At 51.0% G+C, this 16,119-nt stretch overlaps 5 protein-coding genes across 5 annotated transcripts; 4 read left to right on the forward strand and 1 right to left on the reverse strand.

Moving 5' to 3' along the window:
* Positions 1 to 476: 476 nt before the first annotated feature.
* On the forward strand, positions 477 to 1,435 carry BDV14DRAFT_178196 (uncharacterized protein). The gene has a single exon (XM_073769540.1). It carries the CDS (start codon positions 782 to 784, stop codon positions 1,283 to 1,285), a length of 504 nt encoding a protein of 167 aa, XP_073625500.1. The 5' UTR covers positions 477 to 781; the 3' UTR covers positions 1,286 to 1,435.
* Positions 1,436 to 3,473: 2,038 nt separating this feature from the next.
* On the forward strand, positions 3,474 to 5,870 carry BDV14DRAFT_210531 (transcription factor domain-containing protein; the record flags this gene model as incomplete). Its single annotated transcript, XM_073775916.1, has 3 exons — positions 3,474 to 3,669; positions 3,727 to 4,845; positions 4,902 to 5,870. The coding sequence occupies exons 1-3, from the start codon at positions 3,604 to 3,606 to the stop codon at positions 5,868 to 5,870; spliced, it is 2,154 nt and encodes a 717-aa protein (XP_073625501.1). The 5' UTR covers positions 3,474 to 3,603.
* A 305-nt stretch (positions 5,871 to 6,175) lies between these two features.
* BDV14DRAFT_210535 (Ldh family oxidoreductase) lies at positions 6,176 to 7,442 on the forward strand. Its single transcript, XM_073775917.1, has one exon. The coding sequence runs from the start codon at positions 6,285 to 6,287 to the stop codon at positions 7,362 to 7,364; it is 1,080 nt and encodes a 359-aa protein (XP_073625502.1). The 5' UTR covers positions 6,176 to 6,284; the 3' UTR covers positions 7,365 to 7,442.
* A 512-nt stretch (positions 7,443 to 7,954) lies between these two features.
* Positions 7,955 to 9,842, forward strand: BDV14DRAFT_178200 (bifunctional alcohol dehydrogenase/S-(hydroxymethyl)glutathione dehydrogenase). Its single transcript, XM_073769542.1, has 6 exons — positions 7,955 to 8,240; positions 8,298 to 8,312; positions 8,383 to 8,497; positions 8,548 to 8,683; positions 8,734 to 9,371; positions 9,430 to 9,842. Exons 1-6 carry the CDS (start codon positions 8,220 to 8,222, stop codon positions 9,642 to 9,644), a joined length of 1,140 nt encoding a protein of 379 aa, XP_073625503.1. The 5' UTR covers positions 7,955 to 8,219; the 3' UTR covers positions 9,645 to 9,842.
* Positions 9,843 to 11,013: 1,171 nt separating this feature from the next.
* Positions 11,014 to 12,874, reverse strand: BDV14DRAFT_105433 (inositol-3-phosphate synthase INO1). The gene is made up of 2 exons (XM_073765573.1): positions 12,000 to 12,874; positions 11,014 to 11,954 (listed from the first exon to the last, which is right to left on the reverse strand). The coding sequence occupies exons 1-2, from the start codon at positions 12,704 to 12,706 to the stop codon at positions 11,057 to 11,059; spliced, it is 1,605 nt and encodes a 534-aa protein (XP_073625504.1). The 5' UTR covers positions 12,707 to 12,874; the 3' UTR covers positions 11,014 to 11,056.
* Positions 12,875 to 16,119: the final 3,245 nt, after the last annotated feature.

Genomic DNA, 16,119 nt, shown 5'->3' on the forward strand with positions numbered 1-16,119 from the left:
CTTGCGTTCCTGCTCTTGTTGTCTCTCCCTCTTCTTCTTATCCTCTACCCCTTTTTCCCAATCTCTTTCCCGTCTTCTGTTCCTCATTCCCACTTCAACACGACCAATTGAGTCCCGGCTTCCTTCTCTCACCAAAGCTCTTCTTCCCATAGAGCCTGGAACTCGATTCAATATCGTTCTTCTTCGTTCGATTTACCTCGGGTCTCCTAAATCAGTCACCTCAGTTCTATTTCAACATTCCACGACCATCAACCATGAGGCCCATTATGGAGGCTCTCCCAACAGAATTAATCCATCAGGTATGTCTCTTCGTGAGTTTTGTCAAACTCGCATTCAACTCTTCCTCAATTTTCGGCCTTTCTGTTCTGCTCGCTGACTGAGGCTATTATGACCAGGTCCGACAAGTCGCAAATTACATTCAATTGCTGCAGCTGTTTTCTACGAAAAGCTCTCAGTCCAGTGGAATGGCAACTACTCCTGGACTCTTGCGGAGGCCGTCTCGGGACTCAGCAAATCTGGTCTCGGATGCCACTACCTGAAGTACGCAAGGCAGCTCGACATTCTCTTTTACGGACCAAATGTCGCTCGTTCAACCCGCAGAAAGCTGCCTTTGACATCTAAAAGTGTGGCTCTGGGGTTTGAAAATCGTGCGTCGGACGCTGCAGATTCCGTATTCCTGGATACCTACCTGGAAGAGCCATCAATTCCAGGCCTTGAACTTCCCATTAACGGTGTGCAGGGTGTTCAGTGTGATGACTGGGCACCGCTATCCGATCTATTGATGCATTTACGTCACATCACTGATCTTAATTACCACATGGAAGTGCCTTTTCCGAGCTGTCTATTCGAGGTAGTCAAAAGACCTTCACCCTCATGTCGACTCGAGCTTTGGAGCCACCATCCCAAGCTTCCTATTTCAAATGAAGAGTTAATGGAGCCAGGGGGTTCATATCCAATCACTAGCCTTGGGCTTCCTGCCTCACCTAACCTTGAGGCGCTGACAGTGGCCTACGGACTGAAGCGAGGAACAGATACAATCCAGAGAATACCTAGGTGTCCGGAATATTTCGAGACACTTGCAAAATCCCCAAGTCTGCAGCATCTCCGGGCTCATTTCCTGATTGCAGATATCGAGAGCTTGCCTTCTAAAGAAGACCTGATACAACTCCCTTCTGCGGACCATTCCGCATCAGGTTCGTCGCTTCAATCACTGGATTTCTGGACAGAAAACGAAGCACATTTTGAATATGCTTTGACTGTACTATCGAACGCTTTCGACCTTTAAAGTCTCCTTGCTTTAAATATACGTCTTCCAAGGAATGCGTATGATCAGCATCTGATAGAGGAACTCGCAGCAAAATTGCACCACATAGAAAAGCTCTCGGTCAAGTGGATAGCAGAGACATATGAGGAAGCCATGGAAGATCTAGAGACCCCTGAAGATGAAGAAGAAATAGCATCGGCATTCAAAGAATTCCGACCTTTGTCATACCTTCAGATTCAAGGCATCAGGACATCCGATGCTTTCCTTCTCACCTTAACTTTCCACGGAAAGACCCTCCAAGGCCTCTCGGTCCTGCCACATAGAGCCTTCTTTGACGACGAGATGCTGGCAGACAAAGGGTATAAACATCCTACGCTGGAATATGGCGAAATCTGCGAGATGGCCGAGTTATGTCCAAATCTCGAAGAGCTGCGTCTCCAACTTGTCCGTAACGAGGGAAGCTCCTCTGAATGTAAAATGTATAAAGCATTTGGCCGCTTCCCCTGTCTCCGAACGCTTTTTCTTGACTTGTACTATGGTACTATAACGATTGACCCGGGCCAGTTGTTTCAAACATCCACCAAAATGAGGAAACTGTCGAGCCAGAAGTGTTTGCAAACGCCGCAACTGACGCGACGTTCGTCATAGCGATATGGAATCTCATCTCCTCGCACCAGCAATCTGGGAAGCTGAGGAGCTTGGGTTGCACGCCATTTGGTCATTGGTTTTTCTCGCTTGATATATATGGCATATGTCTTCTTCAAGATTGCACCTTCTATGCTCGTGAGGGGGCAGGGTTTCTCGCCCACCCAATCTCTACAAGTTCTCGAAATTGGCATGTCAGAACGAGAACTGATGATGATCGACGTCAACCCGAAAAAAATGGACTGTAGTTGCGGCGAATGTCCAGTGGGTGTTTACTGGCTTGAGCAAGAGGTCATAGACGCCTTGCATGATCTTTGGCCCGAGGGGGACTGGAGAGAGTGTTGGCATAGTTTTCCGCTGGAAGTGGGCAGCACCGTCGGGTCCCGGAATGTAAGCGAGGAACTGTGGCTGCCCTTGTCGGTATTATGAGATGCCGAAGGGCAATTGAAGATGTACCTGGTAGACTATTGTCCGAGCTCTACGCCACATGGGCGGAGATCAGTCCCTCTGGCCTATGTTAACCGCATGCAACAGTATTTTAGATCGTCTGCAATATGTTCTACGAGCTTAGTCTTTATAATTCGAAACCAAACCTGAACATCCAGAATCAACAACAGCCATACTTTCAAGTAGACACCTAATAATCTTGGGTTGCCTCGGTAGTGGACGGACGGAACCAACCCGAGATGGATCGGAAGCGAACCGTCTCGATGCTATACTTACTCCGTCTGTGCACATCTATATCAATAGCACAAGGACAAATATTCTTTTGTACCAGAGTCATCGCATTTAGATCCCCAAAGCCATCAAGCTGAACCTCAACCCCTCCAGCCTGACATACAACAACAACCCCCTCCCAACACCCACCATGACCCTCATCCACATCGGTCAGTCCACCCCCCTACCCACCTTCAAACCATCCTTCAATCTAACACGGCCATAAACAACAGTCCTCTTCAAATTCCAACTCGGCATAAGCGCCGAGCAAAAATCAACATTCATCCGCGAACTCAAAACCCTCAAGAACCTCCCCTGCGTCAAAAACGGCCGCCTCATCGTTGGCAGTCCCAGCGTTACAGACCCCATCGAGCGCAGCAAGGGATTCCAGATTGCGCTTGTGAGTTATCATGAGGATTTGAATGCGTTGGCGAAGTATCAGGCTAGTGAGGAGCACCATCGGTGAGTGAGCCCATATACCTACTATGGAGATGACTTGTTGGTGTTTGGGAAGGCTAATTTGTTGGTTGTGTGCAGTGTGACGAGCACATACTTTATTCCGTTTAGGGAGGATCTGGTACGCTTTGATTTTGAGGTTGATGGGGAGGATGAGTATATGTGTGCTTTTCCTGTGAAGCCTCTTTAGGGGGGTAGATATATACAAAACAATACAATGCTCGATTGCGACTATGATCTGGGTAGTAGTATCTGGGAGAGGCGAGTGCGGGTGCCGGCTCTCGGCTAAGTTCCGTACCTACCGTAGATACCAACGGAACCTCCGCTGCCTTTTCCCTCCAGCCACATTCTGGGCACAATCAATCAGATCATCGCAATTGGATGAGGAAGAGCTCTATTTCTGTTTTTGAAGTTTGATTAATATATTTTCGTTTCAACAGCTGTATTCGCAGCCCTATTATTCCGTTCGGGTCACCGTGTTCCAGAGGAGGAAGATCAAGGCGTCTAATTGCATAGGAGGAATGGACACACCACGGCGGTCCCGGAATAGAGCCGCTTGCAAACGCTGCCAGCGACGGAAGATACGCGTACGTCTAATTCTTTTAATCTACTCTCTGGACAAAAGCTAATCATGTGTATCACAGTGTGACGGCCATGTTCCCTCTTGCGGCTCCTGCCGGAAGGCAGGTGTTGAGTGTGTCAATGATGGGATGCAAGAAGTTCACCGTTCATATATTGTCAGCAGAGAGAATAGGATAAGATGGTTGGAATCGATTATTCGCGATAGATGCTCTGATATTGACCTCGACCATGGCTCGAGAGAACCGCCAGAAAACGAGGACACTACGATGCTCGATGAGGCTTCGGGCAACCAGGTACAAGGTGACCCCCCGCCGCCATTGGACCATGACCAAGGAAGAGACTATGTCACAGAAAGAGCAGCCCAGACCGAGAGCCCAAGGATTGTAATCTCTCAGGAGCATAACCAACCGGTGCCGCAGCATGAAGAGCCACAACAAGCGCACGAGATCGGACTGCTATCGCTTTCTCCAGGGGGTGATCCGCGCTATATCGGCCCTTCCAGTGGCTTCTTCTTTGCGAAACGCATTCTGAATAATGCTGGGTGCCGTATGCCTAGGGCATCGGCCACGGTCACGACCACATCGGAATCGGCGCGGCTATCATTTGAGCTTCTGAACACCCCGGCGGCTTTACCGACGCAAAAGCAAAGTGCAGTTGATCTTTCGGCCAAGTACTTCAAAACCGTTCATATATTGTACCCCTTCCTACATGAACAAATGCACTCGGACGCCATTGATCGGGTCTATGCTTCCCAGGAGAAGAACCCGCTAGAGACGTTCCAGGTTTATATGGTTCTGGCAATTGCGTCCCTGAACCTTTCGCGCCAATGCAAGGTGCACCTTCCCGTAGAGGGTTATTATTCATCTGCGATGAAACACGTGGATTACGTTTGCAACCATGGCTCGGTGGTATCTCTGCAATGTTTACTGCTTCTCATGGTGTATGCCCTGTACAATCCATCTTGCAATGTCAACATATGGAACCTGAACTATCAGTGTCTTGCCAGCGTTGTTGACCTGGGCCTTCAGCGTGATGTCCGATCTACCCCATCGCTTCGTGTTTCTGTGTTTGATCAGGAGATGAGAGCGCGTATATTCTGGGTGGTGTATGCGCTCGACCGAACAGTATGCACCATGATGGGTCGTCCTATCGGGATCCGCGACGAGGCATTCGACATTGGGGTGAATTGTTCCATAACTATGAAAAGTATCTCGTAAGCTAACCCGCTGTAATACAGTTTCCTCAAATAATATCGGATCGTGACCTGATCAATGTTGACCAAGGCCGCCAAACCTCTGAAAGCTCCCACATCTCATTTTCCATTCACCTCTTCAGACTGGCTCGACTGAATTCAGAGATCAAATACATAATGCACAGCGTCAACCGCGAAGCACCTGCCTACGCCTTGCCGGCCGTCAGGAACATTTTGACCTGGCAACAAGACATGATGGCGTCACTGGACAACTGGCTTCGAACAATCCCGCAGCAGTCGAGCGTCACCGGCAAGGATATAATATCACTATGCAAAGCCAAGTACCACGAAACAATGATTCTGCTATTGCGACCGAGTCCAGGGATTCCAAACCCCACGGATGAGATTCTTGACGAATGCTTCAATCACGCTTTATCGCTCATCCAGGAGTATAGTGAGCTATATGGGTCAGGTAACCTTCTTTACAGTCGATTGATCGTGCATTCAATCTTTCTCGGCACGCTCGTCATGTTGAATTGTATCTGGAAACTACCTTTAACAGCCGCGCGGATACCGGTGGACGACCTGATCTCGAAGTTGAATGCCTCTCAAAACATCCTGAGCAGCATCGGAGAGCACTGGTTGGAGGCTACTCGTGCGCGCGACTGCATCCGGGAGCTGTCAAGCGCAACGGTGCAACGGCTGTTGAAAATGCCAGCTTCTGGCTCCGCACAGACGCTTCAAATAACCGCACCGATTCGACAAAGCTACGAACAACGACGAGAACATGATCGAACCCAGCAATATTATGTCGACAATGCAGAGCCCGCTGTAGAAGGGCAAAATGTCTCCATGGAGGGCTGGCCATCTGGCGAACAAGCAGGATTTGAGCCCAATGCCTCTGAATTCTCAAACCTGTTCGATGACTTTCTGCAAGGGGACTTCCCTGGATGGAGCGGCATGTCTGACATCGATGGTCTTATGTGGGAGATATTCAACAGCGCTCCGCCGTGATGTTAGTCCCAATGAGTGGCACCTCACGCCAATCTCACGACCATGACGGAGTGCCCCGAGTCTAAGACTGTTCTCAATCATAAACACCGAAAAGGACCATTGGCAATTCTTCTGATTGACTCAAAAATAAAGGCTTTTGGCACCTACGACAGTGTTCCCACAACCTACAGAGTACTAGTGGATGGCGAACTATGTCGGGTCAAAGCCGATGGATAACCCCGCCAATCGGCTGTAACCCGCCTCCGCTGCGGACCATCCGCGCCAGCACTTCGGGTCTCGAACCATGCCGACTTAAAAAGCATCATCTATCCTCAAATCAAAGAAGTATACCAGACTAAGAGTTAAAACATTGGCAATTTTTTTTAAAACATCAAATACATCAAGCTCGATATCGATCAAGGATCGACGCTCATAATGACCGAACCAACTACAACACAGAAGATCCACCACATCAAACCTTCAGACCTAGAGAGCTTCGTCCAAACATTACTCGTCGCCAACAGTGTTCCTACAGACCATGCCAGTATAATAGCAAGCTGCCTTGTGCAAGCAGATCTCCGCGGCGTCGATACCCATGGCTCAAACCGCATACCCTCATACATGCAACGCATTCGCCAAAAAGTGCTCGACCCCTCAGCAACCCCCACCCTAACCCAGATAACACCCATCGCAGCCTCCATCGACGGTAAAAACACATTCGGTTTCGTTTCAGCCCACAAGGGCATGCAGCGCGCGATTGAAATGGCCTCGGAGTTTGGCCTCGGTCTTGTTTCAATCAAGCACTCGAACCACTTCGGCATGTCCGCGTGGATCGTGCAGCAGGCTATCGACGCCGGCATGATGTCCCTGGTCTTCACGAACTCCTCACCCGCGCTGCCAGCCTGGGGCGGAAAGTCTAAGCTTGTTGGTGTCTCACCAATTGCGTGCGGCGCGCCAGCGGGGAAGGAACGGCCGTTCATTCTTGACATGGCTCCCTCCGTCGCGGCCCGCGGCAAGATCTACAAGGCGCTCCGCCGCGGCGAGAAAATCCCTACGGACTGGGCGCTTGACGCCGACGGGAATATTACCGATGACCCGGCCCGGGCATTGGAGGGCGTGATGCTCCCCATGGGTGGGCCGAAGGGGTCCGCCCTCGCGATCATGATGGACGTCTTCTCCGGTGTCTTCTCCGGCTCAGCATTTGCCGGCCATGTTACAGGTCCTTATGACCCCTCCAAGCCAGCTGATGTAGGACACTTCCTCCTCGCTATCAAGCCCGATCTATTCGTGAGCTTGGATGACTTCAAAGAGCGCATGGATTATCTTTATCAGAGGGTTGTGGGCAGCGACAAGATGGGTGGTGTAGAGCGGGTATACTACCCGGGTGAGATTGAGCAGATCAATAGGGAGAAGAGATTGGAAGAGGGAATTCCATTTACGGATGCCGAGATTGAGAAACTCAATAAAGAGGCGGAGCTGGTTAGGGTTGCGAAGTTGGAGGTTGCTTCTTTTTAAGGAAGTAGATATCTACATTGTGGTAGACCTACTCTTAATGTATGTACTTTATCAATCAAAAACAGCATGAAATCGACACATTGAATATTCAATATTCCAGTCGATTTCCACATGCACAACCAGAGCTGATAGATCTCCAAGAATGGGCCTCAGACATCGGCAGGCTCACCGGTCACATGACCGGACATCGGGGCTCGTGCCGAGTCCGCAGTGAGGCTTGGCGGGCTCGGGACAGCCGGAAATTTTCGCTGTTTTTGGAGGAGCAGAGCGCATCGCAGCTCCCAGGCTGGAATATGGATCTGGGTCTATCGGATCTACTAGCTAATGTTGTTTGTAAGGGCCACTCGATATGATAATCTAGCTTTAGCTTTCGAGCAGTACTGGCTACGCGGCTAGCAAACATGGCATGGCATTGCGCCTACCACGAGCTAGATACTCCGTAGACGGGACAATCTCCAACGGAAGACCTGGCGTCATTCCGTCCTGTAGTCAATGGTATGACTCAATTGCATGCGGAGAATGAGGGGATCCAGGTTGATAATAAGGTGGCAGCCTCACTCCTTGTTGCTATGGAAGAATACATGGATGCGTGGTGATAGTGCCCCTCACCAGTTACCCCACCACACCCCTCTCCCCTCACCACTCTTGACTCTTGCTGCTTCTCTTCTGCTTCTCTGATCTTCCACTTCTTCCGCCCACCGGCCCAGTCTCTTTGGAGCAATTTATTCCCGCTTCTTCCCCGGCTGCTGATTACATCGTCGTCGGCCTTTTCTATCGTCTCTTCCCGCTTCATCTTCTTCCTCCTTCCTCTTCTCTTCTTTCTGTATTCTCAACTTCACTCTTCACACTGTCGTCATGGCTAGCACTGTAGGACAGGTGAGCTCGCTTCCTTATTAACACCTAATCCGTACTTTCCCATGCTAATTGTTCTAGACCATCACTTGCAAGGTAAGCTTCCGGCCAGCGCGCAAACAAACAATGGGAATCGCGAGATCGGGTACCAACTGAAGCTCCGTAGGCCGCCGTTGCCTGGGCCGCTGGAGAGCCCCTCTCCGTTGAAGACATCGAGGTCGCTCCCCCCAAGGCCCACGAGGTCCGTATCCAGGTTCACCACACTGGTGTTTGCCACACAGGTCAGTTCTCTAGAACGGTTCGCGGGAGCTGCAATTTCTGACAGCGACAGATGCCTACACACTCTCCGGAAAGGACCCCGAAGGTGCTTTCCCCATTGTCCTTGGTCACGAGGGTGCCGGTATCGTCGAGTCCGTTGGTGAGGGCGTCACTTCCGTGAAGCCCGGCGACTATGTCGTCGCTCTTTAGTATGTTCCTTCGGGTTGAGTTGGAAGAAAGACATTCTTACAGATTATAGCACCCCTGAGTGCCGCGAGTGCAAGTTCTGCAAGTCCGGCAAGACCAACCTCTGCGGCAAGATCCGCGCAACCCAAGGCAAGGGTGTCATGCCCGACGGCACCTCCCGCTTCAAGGCCCGCGGCAAGGACCTCCTCCACTTCATGGGCACCTCCACCTTCTCGCAGTACACCGTCGTCGCCGACATCTCCGTCGTCGCCGTTACCCCCAAGATCCCCACCGACCGATCCTGCCTTCTCGGCTGCGGTATCACAACAGGTTACGGTGCCGCCGTCGTCACCGCCAAGGTTGAGGAGGGCTCTAACCTCGCCGTCTTCGGTGCTGGCTGCGTCGGTCTCTCCGTTATGCAGGGAGCCGTCAAGAATAAGGCTGGCATGATCATTGCTGTTGATGTCAACGACGCGAAGGAGGAGTGGGCCCGCAAGTTCGGCGCCACTCACTTCGTTAACCCCACTAAGCTCAACGGCCAGACCATCCAGGAGAAGCTGATTGAGATGACTGATGGTGGTTGCGACTACACATTCGACTGCACGGGTAACGTTGGCGTCATGCGCGCTGCCCTCGAGGCCTGCCACAAGGGTTGGGGTGAGAGTATCGTTATCGGTGTTGCTGCTGCTGGCCAGGAGATCTCCACTCGACGTAAGTCACTTTTTCAACTTCATTACCCTCAATCAATAACTGACTGGATTTTTTCCAGCATTCCAACTCGTCACCGGCCGCGTATGGAAGGGTTGCGCCTTCGGCGGTATCAAGGGCCGCACTCAGCTCCCCGGTCTCGTAGACGACTACCTGGACGGCAAGCTCAAGGTCGACGAGTTCATCACCCACCGCGAGCCCCTCTCCAAGATCAACACTGCCTTCGAGCAGATGAAGCTTGGTGACTGCATTCGCTGCGTTGTTGACCTTTCATAGGAAGGAGTCTATATGGAAAATGATGCGTGTATGTAGTTGAATGAGATATGAAACGAAAAGTTAATAAGTAAATATTACCCATTCTGTATCAATCATCAGGAGTGTTTGATAAGGAAATCAGAATAAGATGTACGAAGAATCCACCAGATGAAGACCAGGATTTCGAAGATGTATATACCCCCTCAATGCACCCTCAAGGTCCTCATCTAGCACACCGACACGAGTACAGTATATACCTAGTACGGAGTACGTACGCATGAACAAACGCCACCACCAACACTGCCAGACTACAATACAAGTTCATATAGCGCAATGGTACAGAGTACGTTTAGAGAATGCCGCCAGCCAACTTCGCAGCCCATCTCAAAACTACCTTAGCAAAATACAATCATACCGCAAACCAAACGGACTTGCACCTACCTTTATCACTATATATCTGCCCCACCCCACCCCCTCTTCTTAGCCTCTCTTCCCTCTCCGCTCCTCTACCTACCTTAGTCTCCCCCTCTGACATCAACATTCATACCTATATCCCACCTACTATGGCGCTATACCACTGGAAGGAAGCACATGGGCAGCCACTGAGAATTCTTTACCGCGAGCGCATCGTACCCCGAACGGCGTCATAATCCTTGCTCGTAAGCAACGTACTCTGTACGCTCCTACGTAATACATCCTCACTTCTCCGCACGTAGGGATACCTAAGTACCAATTACCAAGTAGGTAGACAACCGTGCTCCCTACTCCGCATGTGTACTAAGCCCTATTCAGCTCCATCCCAGCAACGTCTATCTATCTAGCAGACACTGCAGCTACGCTATACTTACAGTCATACGTCCTCTTCCCCGCACGGATGGGATTGGCAGCCAAGAGCCACGTAGAGACACGCGTGGAAGGCTAGTCAATACCTACCTACCCTATCCATTTTAAATGCCACCAGTCACCACCGCATAGGTACTCGGAGAAAACCATGGATACAACTCCTCATTACGACTATAGAATTTACTTACTCCTCCGAATCGGCGAACCCCCATCTTTGTTTGCATGAGGGGGGAGTCACTTCGGCGCTAGACTACATCGGGACCCCGCCCGGTACCCGCGGGCCGCGATCGGACGTCTTGCCGATGGAGAAGATAAGAAATTTAGATTGTGAGGGCGGAGCGGGAATGTCGTGAGGGGAAGTTTAGGACTAATATTGGTTAGGTTATTAGGACCAGGGTATACTGTCAGCGCGTTACAGATGGACAGGATGGTTGGCTACGTTGTACAAGCCTAGGTGTGGGAGCATCTCCTGACAGAGTCAATTGGGTGTGTTCATTGCTTTAAGGAGTGGCTATAGTTGGCTAGCAGAAATAGACAATTTGGGTCGGTTATCCCTCATGAGTTATTCTCGATGAATATAAACTCGACAACTAGAACAGCTTGTGTTCAAGAGTCATGTCGGACTCGGGCTGCAGTCCAACACAGGCACGGAAGATGTTGGTCAGAGCGCTGCGCTGCTTAGCCAGCGAGTTGACAACAGGAGTGCCGGGAGGTGTCAAGGGCGCCTTGAGCATGTAGCTGAGAACACTAAGGACGCTGTGGAATCCCTTGTAATCGGCGGCATCATCGGCCTTCCAGCTGATACGGGTCATCATCTCAGCGAGAACAACCAAGTCGATGATCAGAGGAGAGGCGAGCAGCGAGTCCTCGCAGATGTTGAACAAGCTGATTGTCTGGTGGCCACCCATGAAGATCTCGGCGTAGTACTCATCCAGAGCACGCTTGTTGTCTCCGACACCGGGCATGTACTTGATAACAACACAGTGGTCAGGGTGCTCGTCCTTTTCGTACAGAATGTGGTTGGCAGCGACCATGTCGTCAACGACATTAGACTTGGAGATCTCCTTGGAGCGGAACTGCTTCTGAGAGCTCAAGTTCTTGCCATCGTTGTTGCCGAGGTGGTTGTAACTGGCAATGGAGGTGAGCTTGATACCAGCGTTGATCAAGAAGTCAACAAGAGCAGACTTCATCTTGGTCTGGCCAGACTTGAAGTCGTCACCGCCAATGAAGGCATCATGCTTCTCAGCCAACTGAATCGCACCAGGGACAAAGGTGTTCTGAGGAGACCCGTTGATGAAGGGAGTGTTGTCCAGGATACAGGCAACAGCGAAGACGGTGGAGGGAGAGACCTCGAGGTGACCAGACTTGATGGAGTTGATCAGGTTGTCAGCAGTGTCATTGACGCCAGGCAGAATGTCGGCGTAACGCTCAGTGTTGGCAGTCCACATGACAATCACCTTGTCGAGGCCATTCTCAGCCTTGAAGTTGCTGCTCCAGTTAGCGACGTTTCAATGATCAAGGAATATAACTCACCGAATATCGGTTTGAATCTTCTCAACGTGAGCCCAAGAAGCCTTGCTGCCCTCAAGGACGTTGTCGGCACGGTCCTCCTGGTTGGCGGCGATAAAGTCAGGGTAGTAGACACTAGGCAAGGGCTTCAGTTCGGCCATCTCCTTGCGGACGAGCTGCTTCAAGGTAGGTTCGAGAACCTGAGCACGGTCCATAGAGTCAGCAAGGTTCATGCTGCTGATGTCCCAACCACCAATGACGAGGTCATTAGGGTGCACCATGGGTAGCATGTCATTGAAGGGAATATTGATCTCCTCGGCGGTCTTGGAGTCGGTTCCGAGCTTGATAGTGGAGCTCATGACAAGAGAACCATAGTAGTTGGCAGCACGAGGACCTTCCTTGGTCTCCCAAGTAAGGTTACGGCGGTTGGCAATGATACCAGCAGTCACGGTGGAGCCGTTGTTTCCACCCCAGCCGACCATCATCAGACCAACCTTGCCAACCTTACGGTCAACCTTGAACTGATAGTTGGCCGCCTTGGGAGTGGCGACGAGCTTACCATCCGCAGAGCGGGTGATATCAGTGGTATGATAAGCATAGGTACTCTTGATCTCAGCGTCAGTGTACTCGACGTTGGGCGAGTTGACAGTAAACAGAGGGGCGCGAGCAGCATGGGCGGACCCGTTCACGGCGCCATTGGCAGCAACATCCGAGTTAGCGTGGGGAGCCATTGCGTTCAGAATCTCGGTAGCAATTCAGGAACAGTTATTGACGAAGCTGGCGGAATTGAGGATGTTCGATGAACGCAGAAGTTCTTTAGTGGGTGTATAAACTGTTGGCTGGTGCTCCGCCACGGTTGGATGAGCGCCGGCCGTTGAACGGGTGGTGCCGCCTAGAAAAAATGCGTTAGCAATTGCTTTACATGTGTTACGGAGGGCAAATGAAGTTGTATAGAGAGTTTCCAGGCTCAATGGCACCGGGAAGTTGAAGAACAACGGGAACAACACAATGGGATACTCACGAGTTAAGAAGTGTGGAGAAAATCTTGACGGTGTTAAGCGATCACGCCTCGGAGAAGAGTGTGATCAGAAGACCTTAGAGAGAAGCGTTGGTACGAGCTTGAGACCGAGGTCAATGGAATGTTTTGGGGTGGAGGGAGGGAAGAGAGAGGGAAGAGGGAAGGAGGGGGATTCACTTTATAGCGGGACACTCGACTCCGGGTCACGTTTATCTTATCCGTCCGCGCCCGCGAAAACACACCATCGTTCCTGCCAATACACGATGACCCATCCGCAGCCAATCAATGGGATGCGGGCATTTGGTTCTCGACCCTTGACTGGCGGGGCATCCAGACACGAGACTTACCAGGGACTTGCGGTGAGGAAACACTGATAGTTGTCAATCACCTCCAGAACTCATCAAGCACATTTCAAATGCACATCCATTAATAACTACTGGTTCATTGCTGATATATTCTCCATATGCTTTGTTGTCCCAGGCTAACAGACTGCAAGAGATCTCTAGAGATCCTCGATTTGTCTCTCCTACTTGAGACCTAGCGGGCGTAGAGCCATTGCAGCAGACTTTCCTTCACCGGTATTAACCGATAACATGGCACCATAACTTTCCTCCAAAACACCTTGCCAGCTGTTTCGAGCCGTGCTCTATGCTCCGCATTTCTGGGGAGCTTTCTCAGCTGATTTCCATCCAGTTCTAGGAGATAGTGTTACACACTACTTGCACCGACTGAGAACCATCATCGTCCATCATTCCCTGCCTGGCTCAGAGCTCTGCAGTGCCGAATTCCAAGCCGGTTCGCGCGAAGCAGAAATTCGACGTTAAGCTGGTGCCTGGAGACACTCTGGAGAATCGTTAGCATATCGCCAATCGTCCAATCATGAGTGTTCTCCCCAGTCTGGAGCAGACCCGCATTCCCACCTCCAGACGCTGACAGGACTCCGCCGGCCAGAGCACAACCAAGGTGTCGGAATTCAACAAAAACATGCAACCAGATAACGGTCTTGGGCGCCAGCATAAGACATGATGGAATGGATGCTTATAGTCCATACTCTTAAGGGCGGACTTGTCGAAATTTTGGTCAGCGCCTCACTGTCAGCCCTCCCGATGACGGGCATCATGCCGCTGGCGAAAACTTGGGGCCCCTTGTTGTGCGGAAAGCTCGGATGGGGTTCCATGGTTCAACTTTCCCGACAGCAACCTCCTGAAAGCTCCGGTCCGCCGCTCACGGCAATCATACACTGAAACGTAAGGCATTCCACATCACGTTTCCCGTCTCATAGAAAACTAGTCATTGCTGGAACTCGAGAATTTATGAGATGGCGGCCTCCTTGCTTATAAGAAGATCGTCTCTTTATGTTTTCGAGCCCAGAGCCAGTGCGTTCGCTAAAAAATCCAAGGATGGTGGAGTTGGCGCTCCTTGGTCTCTTCCTGCTGCTTGTGCCAAGGAGGTCTACTCGCGCTATACCCTTCAGGGTTGTATTCAAGTGAGAATTGACATGTAAGTAGGATCGTCTTTGCATGAACACCAAGAATAGGTTCGCAAACAGCTCAGTTTTCGTTCGATTGACCAAAACTCTCCTGCGAACTCCGAGGGCAGGAGTCAGGGGAATCGGAGACATGTCACGCATATAACTTGTTATCCTCGTCCAAATTTAGACATCACTTCCGCCACAGACCTTCGCGGATCGATCGACTGCAGTGGGCTGATCGACCAATCTCGAAACTTTGGCCATAGAGGGTCCAATGAGACTTCAGAGAACATAAGACCTCGCTGGCTTTGCTGCCTCACTGAGTCACCGTCTTCTCCCGAAACTCCTGAAAATCGAGGCCAGACAAATCGATACTCACAGATCTGCATGACGCTCACCTTTCGCCGCAATTGTGGCTAGTGCCATTGAAAAACAGCTCTCGTCAGTCGTCACTCGTGTATTCTCGGGACCTGACGCCTCTTGCATCATGATAGCAAACAGTCATGATGCTCCAGAGAGACCTGAACAAATTGGCTTGACCCTTCTGCGATGGCAGGGTGTCTACGATGGGACGATCAAATGCTAGAAGTCAGGGTAGGGGAACTAAATTTGCCAACCTTGGGGCCTAGAGTAAGGTTCTTAAGCTACTTTGAACACCAAGTGGTTCATTGGGTTCCCTTGACGGCCGATACCTCAGCTTGATGATCGCCCGACATGGAAGGAGTCGAGAAACCCGTCTGAAAGAGCCGGGCGCAGTTGCGTGCGTCGGAGTCCTGTGAGATCATCATGGAGTCTTTCCTTCATGTTGTCTGACGCCGATTCAGACCCTTGACCTGCATGAGTAAGTGCGAGTAACAGTTGAACGGAGTAAGCAGAGCTCCTGAACAAGCAAGAGCACCTCCGTTCCAAAACTGCCAAACCCACGTAAATCTTCAACTTCAAACATCGTCTCGTATATACAGTCTATACGCCCAATATTATCTCCATGAAACAATCCAGATGCGAATTCCCACGGAGAAACCGAAGTATAGATACTCCATCAGACGGAGGGTTCTTCCCAGGCAGGAAAAAGCACTAACAGGGCGGAAGGGGCTCGTGCAGCGCGCCTACGCCCAGCCCAGTCGGAATTCGGAAACGATATGCATGATGCGAGGCGAGAAATCAGATGCAGCAACAAAGTGCTGATGGAGTGACAGAGGGCCCAAGATGAGCAAAGCGCGGATGCGGTGGCTGTGGTTTGACGCTGAGTGGTTGAGCGGTCGGCCCCTGAGCGATCTGCAGAGGGATAGACGGCTCACTGAGTCGTTGGCTCGTTGCTCAGGGGCTAGTCGCCTGACTAGCCTCTTTTGGAGGATCGCGACTTGACTCCATCCGGATCTCTGCACATAAATGGTTCGCTAGTGGGGGTGGAACTGGAAAAGGGGTAAGAGGACGACGACGACGATGGTCTGGAAAGTGAACATCAGTTAGCATTTTGTATAGGATAGAGAATGCGAAGAATGCAGAGGATAGTACTGTACGAGGCATAGTGTCAACTGGAAAGACCCTGGTGCAATTGGGACGGTTGTAGAGATTGTGATGGGTAGCTGACGTGCCGGGAACGCGTGTTGCTCTCGGATGGTTCCTGCTCCTTCCTCGTCGTTGCTGCTTTGCGT

The sequence above is a fragment of the Aspergillus stella-maris genome (assembly GCF_047715825.1).
Source record: "Aspergillus stella-maris strain CBS 113639 unplaced genomic scaffold BDV14scaffold_50, whole genome shotgun sequence".
NCBI lineage: Eukaryota > Fungi > Ascomycota > Eurotiomycetes > Eurotiales > Aspergillaceae > Aspergillus > Aspergillus stella-maris.